This window comes from Dama dama, chromosome 22, assembly GCF_033118175.1.
Source record: "Dama dama isolate Ldn47 chromosome 22, ASM3311817v1, whole genome shotgun sequence".
In the NCBI taxonomy this organism is placed as follows: domain Eukaryota; kingdom Metazoa; phylum Chordata; class Mammalia; order Artiodactyla; family Cervidae; genus Dama; species Dama dama.
Window position 1 is genome coordinate 5,615,508 of NC_083702.1, and position 13,610 is coordinate 5,629,117.

A 13,610-nucleotide genomic window follows, 5' to 3' on the forward strand; every position below is an offset into this window, starting at 1 on the left:
ACACGTACACACGGCTGTATTTAAAATGGATAACCAACAAGGACCTGCACAGGGAACTCTGCTCAATGTGTTGCGGCAGCCTGGATGGGAGGAGAGTTTGGGGGAGAATGGAAACATGTATGCCTGGAGAATGGAAGCATGTACACCTGGAGAATGGATGCATGTATAAGAGAATGGATGCATGTATAGGAGAATGGATGCATGTACACCCGGAGAATGGATACATGTATAGGAGAATGGAAACATGTATACCTGGAGAATGGAAACATGTATAGGAGAATGGAAACATGTATGCCTGGAGAATGGAAGCATGTATACCTGGAGAATGGAAGCATGTACACCTGGAGAATGGATGCATGTATAGGAGAATGGATGCATGTACACCTGGAGAATGGAAACATGTATAGGAGAATGGATGCATGTATACCTGGAGAATGGAAGCATGTATAGGAGAATGGAAGCATGTATAGGAGAATGGATGCATGTATAGGAGAATGGATGCATGTATACCTGGAGAATGGATGCATGTACACCTGGAGAATGGATGCATGTATAGGAGAATGGATGCATGTATAGGAGAATGGATGCATGTACACCTGGAGAATGGAAACATGTATAGGAGAATGGAAACATGTATACCTGGAGAACGGAAACATGTATAGGAGAATGGAAACATGTATGCCTGGAGAATGGAAGCATGTATACCTGGAGAATGGAAGCATGTACACCTGGAGAATGGATGCATGTATAAGAGAATGGATGCATGTATAGGAGAATGGATGCATGTACACCTGGAGAATGGAAACATGTATAGGAGAATGGAAACATGTATACCTGGAGAATGGAAGCATGTATAGGAGAATGGATGCATGTATAGGAGAATGGATGCATGTACAGGAGAATGGATACATGTATACCTGGAGAATGGATGCATGTATAGGAGAATGGATGCATGTATACCTGGAGAATGGAAGCATATATAGGAGAATGGATGCATGTATAGGAGAATGGATGCATGTATAGGAGAATGGATACATGTATACCTGGAGAATGGATGCATGTATAGGAGAATGGATACATGTATACCTGGAGAATGGAAGCATGTATAGGAGAATGGATGCATGTATAGGAGAATGGATGCATGTATAGGAGAATGGATACATGTATACCTGGAGAATGGATGCATGTATAGGAGAATGGATACATGTATACCTGGAGAATGGAAGCATGTATAGGAGAATGGATGCATGTATAGGAGAATGGATGCATGTATAGGAGAATGGATACATGTATACCTGGAGAATGGATGCATGTACAGGAGAATGGATGCATGTATAAGAGAATGGATGCATGTATAGGAGAATGGATACATGTACACCCGGAGAATGGAAGCATGTACACCTGGAGAATGGAAACATGTATACCCGGAGAATGGATGCATGTACACCTGGAGAATGGAAGCATGTATACCTGGAGAATGGAAACGTGTATACCTGGAGAATGGATACATGTATAGGAGAATGGATACATGTACACCCGGAGAATGGATGCATGTATACCTGGAGAATGGATGCATGTATACCTGGAGAATGGATGCATGTATACCTGGAAAATGGATACATGTATAGGAGAATGGATGCATGTATAGGAGAATGGAAGCATGTACACCTGGAGAATGGATGCATGTACACCTGGAGAATGGATGCATGTATAGGAGAATGGATGCATGTCCACCTGGAGAATGGATGCATGTATAGGAGAATGGATGTATGTACACCTGGAGAATGGATGCATGTATAGGAGAATGGAAGCATGTACACCCGGAGAATGGATGCACGTACACCCAGAGAATGGATGCATGTACACCTGGAGAATGGATGCATGTACACCTGGAGAATGGAAGCATGTACACCTGCAGAATGGATGCATGTACACCTGGAGAATGGATGCGTGTACACCTGGAGAATGGATGCACATACACCTGGAGAATGGATGCACGTTCACCTGGAGAATGGATGCACATACACCTGGAGAATGGATACATGTATAGGAGAATGGAAGCATGTACACCTGGAGAATGGATGCATGTACACCTGGAGAATGGAAGCATGTACACCTGCAGAATGGATGCATGTATAGGAGAATGGAAGCATGTACACCTGGAGAATGGATGCATGTACACCTGGAGAATGGATGCACGTACACCCGGAGAATGGATGCACGTACACCTGGAGAATGGATGCACGTTCACCTGGAGAATGGATGCACATACACCTGGAGAATGGATGCATGTACACCTGGAGAATGGATGCATGTATAGGAGAATGGAAGCATGTATACCCGGAGAATGGATGCATGTACACCTGGAGAATGGATGCATGTACACCTGGAGAATGGAAGCATGTACACCTGCAGAATGGATGCATGTATAGGAGAATGGAAGCATGTACACCTGGAGAATGGATGCATGTACACCCGGAGAATGGATGCATGTACACCTGGAAAATGGATGCATGTATAGGAGAATGGAAGCATGTACACCCGGAGAATGGATGCACGTACACCCGGAGAATGGATGCATATACACCTGGAGAATGGAAGCACGTACACCCGGAGAATGGAAGCATGTACACCTGGAGAATGGAAGCATGTACACCTGGAGAATGGATGCATGTACACCTGGAGAATGGATGCATGTATAGGAGAATGGATGCATGTACACCTGGAGAATGGATGCATGTATAGGAGAATGGATGTATGTACACCTGGAGAACGGATGCATGTATAGGAGAATGGAAGCATGTACACCCGGAGAATGGATGCACGTACACCCGGAGAATGGATGCATGTACACCTGGAGAATGGATGCATGTACACCTGCAGAATGGATGCATGTACACCTGGAGAATGGATGCACGTTCACCTGGAGAATGGATGCACGTTCACCTGGAGAATGGATGCACATACACCTGGAGAATGGATGCATGTACACCTGGAGAATGGATGCATGTACACCTGGAGAATGGAAGCATGTACACCTGCAGAATGGATGCATGTATAGGAGAATGGAAGCATGTACACCTGGAGAATGGATGCATGTACACCTGGAGAATGGAAGCATGTACACCTGCAGAATGGATGCATGTATAGGAGAATGGAAGCATGTACACCTGGAGAATGGATGCATGTACACCCGGAGAATGGATGCACGTTCACCTGGAGAATGGATGCACATACACCTGGAGAATGGATGCATGTACACCTGGAGAATGGAAGCATGTATACCCGGAGAATGGATGCATGTACACCTGGAGAATGGATGCATGTACACCTGGAGAATGGAAGCATGTACACCTGCAGAATGGATGCATGTATAGGAGAATGGAAGCATGTACACCTGGAGAATGGATGCATGTACACCCGGAGAATGGATGCATGTACACCTGGAAAATGGATGCATGTATAGGAGAATGGAAGCATGTACACCCGGAGAATGGATGCACGTACACCCGGAGAATGGATGCATGTACACCTGGAGAATGGAAGCACGTACACCCGGAGAATGGAAGCATGTACACCTGGAGAATGGAAGCATGTACACCTGCAGAATGGATGCATGTATAGGAGAATGGAAGCATGTACACCTGCAGAATGGATGCATGTACACCCGGAGAATGGATGCACGTACACCCAGAGAATGGATGCACGTACACCCGGAGAATGGATGCATGTACACCTGGAGAATAGATGCACGTACACCCGGAGAATGGATGCATGTACACCTGGAGAATGGAAGCATGTACACCTGGAGAATGGATGCATGTATAGGAGAATGGAAGCATGTACACCTGGAGAATGGATGCATGTACACCCGGAGAATGGATGCACGTACACCCAGAGAATGGATGCACGTACACCCGGAGAATGGATGCATGTACACCTGGAGAATAGATGCACGTACACCCGGAGAATGGATGCATGTACACCCGGAGAATGGATGTATGTACACCTGGAAAATGGATGCATGTACACCTATGGCGGAGTCCCTTTGCTGTCCATCTGAAACTATCACAACCTTGTTTATCAGCTACACCCCAATGCAAAATAAAAAATTTTGAAAAAAAAAATGGAATCATACAAAAAATAATTACAGGGGTTTAGATGTAAAGAATGGTAACTCTTAGGAAAGACTATATGAGCTGAGGGACTCTCACAGAAACAGAATATAGATGTATGTACACTAGTGTCTGCCTTTCATCTGCAATTGTTTTTCTTCTTTAAAGCCTGCCTCTGCTGAGGGCATACGCATGATGAAGTTGAGGGATAGGCTAAACCCGCTGACTGTGAAGCTCAGAGAACCTAACTCTGTGGGCTTGGAGTTCAGGAGAATTTGAACAAGAAACTATTAATATGAACATGGGTTATCACCACCTCACTCTCAAACAATGCATCTTTATAACAAAGCGTGTTATAATCAACTCTAGGAAGATTAATGAGAACCACAGGACAGCTTACAAATAAAGATTAAAAGTCATGGAAAAGTTCTGGAATCACCATCAGATTTTAGAGCATAGTTCACAACTGGGGACTTCCCTGGTGACCGAGACTCCACACTTGCCCTGCAGGGGGCCTGGGTTCCATCCCTGATCAGGGAAGTAGACCCCACATGCTGCAACTAAAGATTCCTCACGCCACAGCCAAGACCCAGAGCAGGCAAATACATAAATATTAAAAACAAAAAAACTTCACGATGGAAAGCTCCACCCCCAGGAAGGGAAAGCCCGTGTCTCACCATACTGCCTTCGTTGTTCCCGACCATGGTGTTGTAACTGCCCGTTAACCTCCTTAATTCCGTTACTTCAAAGGTAACATCTAACCCATTGGGAAGTGCATCATCACCTAATAAGTGAGAAAGATGAAACAATTAAGACAGCTTGAGTGTGCAGCTTTATTTTCTATCCCACTGCAATAAGTGACAGAATGCAAACTGAAGCCTCCGCTGATTTTACAACCTCCTTTGGAATACACACTTGCTGGTTTAAAGCTCAAGAGTGTGCGTGAAAACCCCATCACATCCCGACCCACGGGTTTGGTTTCTGTGGTGGAAGACAGCGAGGTCAGGCTTCGCTGAAAGGGGCAGCAGTGGTGGCAGCATTACGTAAACACACATCATTTGCATTATTTGCTGACGGTACTTGTCCCCCCATAAGTGAGCTCCTTGAAAATGCCGGGGGGAGGGGGGTGGTGGCAGGTGGCTCAGTTCAATGGACTTTAAAATGTGGAATTCGAGTGACAGAGGGGCTTGAGTAACCCTGATGGAGAAGCAACAGCTCGACCCGGATGCCGCCTTCCCACGCTGGCGGCATGGGGCCTGAGTTCAGTGCGGCTGCCCCTCACCCACCGAGCGCCCTCGGGGCCAGGGGCCTGAGCGCCAGAAAGGCCGAGGTTGAGCCTGGGACCCTGGCTGGACACCCACAGCCTCTGGGAGTCATCAGACCCACGGACACCTGGGCAGGGGCTCCCGAACTCTCAGATTCAGCGGGTCCAGGGTGGAGTCTCGGCACCACTTTTTTTTTTAATTAGCAGACTTTACTGCTTAGAGGAGCGGTTTTAGGTTTATAGAAAAACTGAGCAGAAAGTACAGAGTTCCCAGGAGCCCCCTTTGCACTCCCCTCTCCCACACACTGCACTGGTGGGCTATGTTTGTTACAACTGATGCACCAACAGAGATGTTCCTGTTAACTCGAGGGTTGCCTGCACTAAGGTTCACTGTTGGCATTGCACATTCTAGACATCTGACAAATGGATGATGTCCACATTCTTTCTTAAAAGCTCCTGGGTAGTTCTAAAGGCAGCCAGGGTGGAAAACCACGGACAGAAGTGAACCAGCTGACCACGTACACATCACATTCACAAAACACAGGAGACTGCTAAAATCTAAATGTCACCAGCAGGACTCGCCACCAACAAGCACTCCAGAGCAATGGCAAGGGCCACTGTCATACACCTGTCCCACTGGGGATGAGAGACCGGTGGGGGGGGCGGGGGGGGGGGTCTCTGTTAGTCACAAATGAACCTGTATTCCAGGTAATAAAAATGTCTTTCGTTTACATAGCATTTTATATTTTTGCAAGCACTTTCATATACTGTTTCATTTTCATCTTCTCAAAATTATCTTTCACTAAATCCTGAAGAGTTCACTTGTTTTCTGATTCATTCCAAATATGTATTTTTCAGAGGACTTCGGAATGGAGTGAATCAACACATACAGAGTCCTTCAGGATTCGGTCTCCTGATCCTCCTTCTGCCTCATCTTGCATCACTCATTCCCCACAACTGCCTTCTGGCTCTGGCGCCCTAACATCCACCCAATGACCCTTTCTCTCTGGCCACTGGGTCTATTCTCTCTCCCTAGAACATGCCTCATCAGTCCTGCTTCCCAAACGCACTCACATCTTTTAGGTCTCAGCATCTGCGTCACCTCTTCCAGGAAGTCTTCTCTGATCCACTTTGCCTCTGCTGACCGAGAGACTATCTCCTCCTGCAGCGCCCCGCCCCCATACAGCACAACCTACTACTGAACTGTCTTCACTTCTGTCTGTCCCCAGCCCTGTTCCACTTGACCAGAAGCTCCTTCGGAAAGACACCATGTCTTGTCTGCCACGGTCTCTTCCCATGGCAGGGACTCATTAACCAAAGAATAAACACCAAGGGAAGACAGTTTGCCCAATAACATAGCAATCAAGCAAGTGAACAGACACTCAAAAGTGAAATCTGACTCCCACTTGCCTCCTCTTCTTAACACATATTTAGGTGGAATCTGCCAAGAGCTCATTCAGACACCTGCTGGGGTGGGTTATCCTGAAAAAGCCCAGTTCTCTCCTTCTCAGAACCCTGGTCCCATCCAGGGGCTCAGCAAGCAGCATCTTCAAAGTCACCTGAGCTCCCTCGGCCTGACATGAAGACCCAGTGAATTCCTTGAGAACACATGTGCTCTCTGCCTGGACACGTAAATAGTGATCCTAGGGGGATGGACGAAATGGTGAATCAGAGAGAAGCTGCAACCAGGATGCGTACCCTGACACGTATCGATCAAAACATCCACTTGTCTAAATATTCCTAGACGCAGCAACTTTTCACGGGCTTCGTGAGACTTCCTCATAACCTGTAAGAGAGAAAAACAGACAGCGTATTCCTCCAACATACAGAGATATACATGGTGGCAGTGAGACCAGGCTGGCCGCTTGGCATTCGTGCGAAGTTGATGATTCCCTGAGAAGAATATTAATCTTAAAAAAAAAAAAACTATACTTTTAAAAGTGGGAATGGCTGAACACTACTTAAGAGATCACATAAAACAGGGACTGGAGGCAGCCCAGTCCCCATGGTCACGAAGAAGCTGCTGGCGACTCCGCCAGGTACCTAAGTGTGGTTCCGTGAGCAGACAGACACAAGGAAGCCACAGAGGAGAGGACGGTGCAACCGGGAGAGACGCAGGTGCATAAACAAGTAAGGGCCCGAGGAGTCAGCGGGGTGGGTGGCAGTGAACAGCCCACCCCCCCAGGGTCATGCAGGGCCCTGAGGGCAAAGTGCGCTGAGCACCAGGGTGGGTGCAGGGAGGATCAAGACCCCCCACCAGCAGCTCTGCGGCAAAGCCAGGACGGCCGTGAGGAACACGGGGGAGGGGCGGCCCCGGGCAAGACGGGGGAACACCTCTTCTCTGGGGTCAGGGTGGACGCGAAAGCATGTCAGTTAACAGAGGGGGTTCAGCCCCCTTCCTGGTAGGAGGCAAGCTCATCAGTGGGAGCGGGGTACCCAGTGGTACGGGTAGAGGGCCATGGGGTCTTTGGAAAGGGATGGGAAGGCCACGCACAGGGGGACACTTACCTCGATAAGGTTTTTCGCCTTAAAAACATCTTTAATTTCACACATGATGATGTCGTCCTTAGTCCTTCCAAGTCCATCAAAATGAACGTGTTGAACCACCACCTGGAGGTGACAAGGGGACACAGACTGCTGAGAACAAGACAGGGCAAAAGGTCAGGCCTCAGGCCAAGGGTGCAAACCTAAAACTAGCTTCGAAGACTTTTTTTTTTTAATGTAATGATCCATGTTTCTTAATTCCATGCCTTTTCAAAAAACTGGTCCCTTGAATTGACTGGGTCTGTATTTCCTGCGAAGGAGACTTACAAGGTCTCTGCAGCCAGATGACCAAGGGCCAGGTCAGTCCTAAAGCCAGGCAGGGTGCAGAGATCCTCTGGACCTCCTTCCCCACATGCTCCCTGGGGCACCGGCCTCTGGATGATGCCGACTGTGACCTGGTTTAATAACTTAGTATTCTGCCAGAGATCCTGTGTGGATTTCAATATAGCACGATAAACACTAGCTCAGAGTCTCTCCCTTGTCTATACTTAGTTCATTCATTCATTCAATAAAAATGCACTGATTACCTATGAACCAAGTGTCACACTGAACAATGAGAATACATCAGCAAGCAAAGCTTAAAAATTTCTGACTCTATGGAGGTTATATTCTAAAGGGGCGAGAAACAGGCAATGTGCATAGTACAGTAGATGGTAGTGAGTAACAGAGAAAAATCAAGCAGGCGTAACGGGGAGTGTTAGGGCCTGCATGACTTACAGGTGATCAGAACACTATACTACAATCGTAATCAAAGAACCAATGAAAGGGAGGAAGGTGGGAGGGACGTTCAAGAGGGAAGCGACACATGTACACCTGTGACTGATTCAGGTTGATGTACGGCAGAAACCAACACAACAGGATAAAGCAATTATCCTCCAATTAAAACTAAGTAAATTTAAAATAGAAAAAAGAACTAATGAAAATGTGCTTACATTTCCCTATTTAATTTCAAAGACAACAAAGTTTAGAAAAAGTTTCATTCAAGACCCAAAGTCTTTTTTTTTTCTGGGAGGAGGGAACAAAGGTTAAACTTTAGCACCACTTGAGTTTCTCTTTGAAATACTTTTGGGTTTTTTTGTAACATAAATACAAAAATGTGTTTGTTTACCCTTCCTGTGTAAAGAATCACCAAGGAAAAACTATTCCTCTAAAACCAGAAGCTATTTCTCTAAGTGTCCAATCTTTCTAAAATGTAGCTGGCTGCAAACTCTTCTTTGATAAAGGTGTCAACAAGGTGAATCCCTGTCTGTTTCCCCAGTGGCTTGTGGAAGCCTGCGCTTCTGGCAACAATGGTATGGAGCCCTCGCCCTCCATGGGATACGCACATCCTTGTTCTCAAGAATTTCCTGCTTAGCTTCAGGTTCAACTTCAACAAATTCAGCTTCTTCTCCTAATGCTCCGAAATCAGGTCCACTGGCAGGAAGAGGCTCCAAACTCTGAAAGGGAGTGGGGGGAAACCGCAGATAAATGAACTCACATTAAAAAGCCAGAATCTTTTCGTTTTTGTCTTTAGAGGACGCTCCAGGAAACCCAGGACCACAGCTCGTTCTAGTGCTGGTGGCAACCGGGTGGGGAGCACAGTGAGAGGAAGCAGCTGTTGACTTACAAGCCTTCGGCTGACAGTGACCCTTCGGGGTCGGAGTATTGTTATTACAGAAAACAAAGGTGAAAATTAGTCAACAAAAGGGTCAGGCACAAACTACAATGACTGTTCCATGAACTGAGTTCTGTATACCTAAGACTCACTGAAGACAAACAAAAATTGCTTTCCTGTTACAGAACGTATCCTAATTTTTTAAACCATAACTAGATACAATCTAGGATAGTTACATTAACAAACCCAATTACTAAAAGATACTTCTCTGGACTCTGATAGATTTGTTTTGGTTCAGAAAGTCTCACTCACACACTAAGGGGAGTAGCATATGCCAGAAAGTGGTCCTTCAGTCTGAAGGGACATTGCCTCAAAAGTGTTCAAGCATCTTCTGAGGAAGGACTCTACAGTAAAAATTATGGAGACATGATAATACAATAGTATGCAAAACAATGTGCATATAATACTGTATATTTATGACATAACATAACTGCTTCAGTCCACAGGGTCACATGGCAAAGTGGGAGCCAATACAATGCGGGAGACCCCGGTTCACTCCCTGGGTAGGGAAGATCTGGAGAAGGAAATGGCAACCCACTCCCGTATTCTTGCCTGGAAAATCCCATGGATGGAGGAGCCTGGTGGGCTACAGTCCATGCGGTTGCGGAGTCGGACACGACTGAGCGACTTCACTTCACTTCATGGGGTCACAGAGTCAGACACGACTGAGCGACTGAACAATGTGACTGCGTAACCACGGGGATTCCCAGAGACTCGAGTGGCCCCAGGTGGCTGAACACACGGGCAGCTCTGGGGAGGACTATGGCACCGGTCACCCGCTGCGCCCTTCCTCCACCCGCTCTCCACAGAGAGACACTTCTGAAGTGTGCAGGCTTGTCTGCTGCCTGCGGAACGTGCAGCAGGGGGGACTCTGGGCCGTTCTCGCCTTTTCCCTGGAATGTTCAATGGCCTCTTGGCACATCCTCCATCATAGCACTGGTCCTCTGGAAAGGTACTGACCTGACAGTACCATGGCCGCTTTCCCATCCTGGCCCTGAAGGACGGGTCCTTAAAAGCGCCCCCAGGGACAGAGTGCAGCTGGACTCCTCAGCGGGGCGCGGAGGAGCTCCACCATGCAGCCCCCTTCTGCTACTCCAGACTTGACCCCGACCACACGCGACCCTCGCGCTCCTGTCTGGGCGCAGCTGGTCCTCTCCGCCCAGGATCACTAGCCTCCTCCCCAGAGATGAGCCGAAAGAACCACCCTCGCTGTCATCTCCTCTGCGAGCCGTCCCTGGTTCTTCAGCGAGAATCCGTCCCTTCATCACAGGGATCCCTCTCGGCGGAAGTTTATGACCTCAGGAGGTACCCCCTTTTTATTTTTACCTGCCCGGCTGTATCAGAAATACTCACTTATGGAATGGGTGAGTGAATGATTTTTTTTTCTTTTGTTCTCAAGTTTAATAAATATCTGAGTGCCTACTGTCTGCTTAAGAGTAGGGAAGGCAGCTGTGAATAAGACAGACTCGGTGGTTCCCTCAGGGACTGATGTAGATTATTTACATGAGTACAAACGGAAGATGATGTTGGGCAAAGAAATAGAATTTATTTCACATAATTATCCTTTCATTTTTGTTGTGTAATATTTAAAACAGGAGATCATTACTGTATTTCTCAAAAATGTGAACAAATCAAAACAGTAACTTTTTAACTTTTTTTAACATGGACCCTCTTTAAAGTCTTTATTGAGTCTGTTACAATACTGCTTCTGTTTTATGTTTGTTGGTTTTTTGGACACAAGGCATGCGGGATCTTAGCTCTCTGACCAGGGATCAGACAAGCATCCCCTGCATTGGAAGGAGAAGTCTTAACCACTGGACTGCCAGGGAAGTCCCTAAAATAGTAACGTTTTAATGCAGCCTTTCATGAACATGCTTCTGTATTTAAGTTTACATAGTGCTAAAAAGTGTATTACAGATGAGCAAATCCTACATTCAGAGCATATACTATGGTTAGGAACATACACACATATTCATTGTTCTTAATCCGATGCTTGACAAACAGACTTTGCCTGGACATTAAGTTCATGTGCTATTGTGCTAAAAAATATTCCCTTATGGTTCCTAAAATATTGAAGCATAGAACATACTTCACCAAAGACTTGCCACACCCATTTGTAGTCTTAAATCCGAAATTTAGACTTTAAGTTCAACAGATGGTGTCTTTACAGTCTCACCAACTGCACCAAAGCCTGATGTCCTAAATTAACTGTTTCAGTAATAGAGATTCATTCATTCACCAAATACCCACCCACTATGTGACAAGCACTTGCAAAAGTCTCACCTTCACAGAATTTACATTGCAGTGTCTGGCTAAGTATTCAGTGAAATGAATTAAAATAAATATTTGGATCTAGCCTATAACCTTTAAGCAGATGTCTACTGTGAGTCGACAAACTTTACTGAACACCATATGCCAAGCACTGGGCAAGGCAGTGCTAACGGAAGAAATAGGACATGAAATAAATTTAATGAGTTATGAACACCATCTTTAAAGTGATATAGACTCGAATGAGACAGAAAATACCAGAAAAAATAATAGATATCAATGGTAAATACTGTTTCAGAAAACTTTTTTATTCCAATTTTTTTTTTTAATTTTTTCGTCTTGCCATGAAATGTGTGGGATCCTAGCTCCCCAACCCGGGACTGAACTTTTCCTGCACACACTGCCCCACCCCCCAACAGTGGAAACAGCACCCCAGCCACGGGACTGCTGGGAATCCTGACTCAGAGAACTTTTGTTTCACACATGCATGAGGGCACTGGCTCGGAGGTTAAAGCATCTGCCCCCAACGCAGGAGACCCGGGTTCGATCCCTGGGTCGGGAAGGTCCCCTGGAGAAGGAAATGGCAACACACTCCAGTACTCTTGCCTGGAGGATCCCATGGACAGAGGACCCTGATAGGCTACAGTCCACGGGGTCGCAGAGTCAGACATGACTGAGCGACTTCACTTCACTAGATACCAAATATGGGACGTTTTCTTACTGTGAGTTCTAACCAAAAAATTCAAACACTGGCTAGTGAAATTAAAAAACTGCAATTATTTTTTGTCAATGTATTCAACAAGGAGTGGCAGTTTCAGCGTCAAAGGAGCTCGATAAAAGCCAAGTCTTTTTGTTCCTATACTCCGAGCACCTAGAACAGTGCCAGGCAGCACACGGCTGACCGTCAGTAAACACGAGCTGAATAAACGAACAAATGCTTACTTTGCCAAGATGCTACAAGGGATCCAAGGCAAATAAGATGTGGTTCCTATTGTCATCTAGAAACTAAGAATCTAAAAGGTTAAGTGAAAAATGCAGAGCTAAAACAGGGCACCAGAATAGAAATGTCAATCAAGGAGGTTGGTAGCACATCCACAATGAGGAACAGAGGGGAGACAAGGTTTGTGTAGAAAATGATTTGAACTGAGTTCTAAAAAAATCATGGGCTTCCTTTGTGGCTCAGCTGGTAAAGAATCCACTTGCAATGCAGGAGACCAGGGTTCGACCCCTGGGTTGGGAAGATCCCCTGGAGAAGGGAAAGGCTACCCACTCTAGTATTCTGGCCTAGAGAATTCCATGGACTGTATAGTCCATGGGGTCGCAAAGAGTCAGACACGAATGAGGAACCTTCACTTCACTTCTAAAACACTGGCCCGTTTTGTCAGGTATTGCGAGTGATGAAAGAGGCAAGCTATGGCCAACAGCACGGTCCAAATAGTGTTTTATTTGAAAGAAATATCTGGCAAAGGGAAGTTAAGGTCAATTCTGGACAACATGCTGGGACATCTGTGCTAAATTCTTTCAGGAAAACTCCCGAAAACTTCTGAGCAGCACAACTGAAACAATCTACGCTGCAGAAAAAGTTGTGCTGTGGGCTGGGACTCAGGAACATGCAGATGGTTCAGAACATTCTGTTTCAGAACATTCTGAGGCTTGAACGGTAAGGCCTTGGACAGATATTCTTTCTCTGGGCCTCAGTTAAGATGGCAATAAAGGAGAGCAGCTGGGCAGTCTGCCTCCACACCGTGCCCAAGCAAGTGCATTT

At 46.2% G+C, this 13,610-nt stretch overlaps 1 protein-coding gene across 1 annotated transcript in view; it reads right to left on the bottom strand.

The window, feature by feature from the left end:
* The window catches only part of SAMM50 (SAMM50 sorting and assembly machinery component), a 34,366-nt gene that overhangs the window by 19,523 nt on the left and 1,233 nt on the right, over positions 1-13,610 (bottom strand). The window contains exons 2-5 of the mRNA XM_061124365.1: positions 9,249-9,359; positions 7,888-7,989; positions 7,078-7,165; positions 4,793-4,899 (exon numbers count right to left, since the gene is read on the bottom strand). Of these exons, the coding sequence (XP_060980348.1) occupies positions 4,793-4,899; positions 7,078-7,165; positions 7,888-7,989; positions 9,249-9,359 (408 nt within the window). The remainder of the gene's footprint in view (positions 1-4,792; positions 4,900-7,077; positions 7,166-7,887; positions 7,990-9,248; positions 9,360-13,610) is intronic.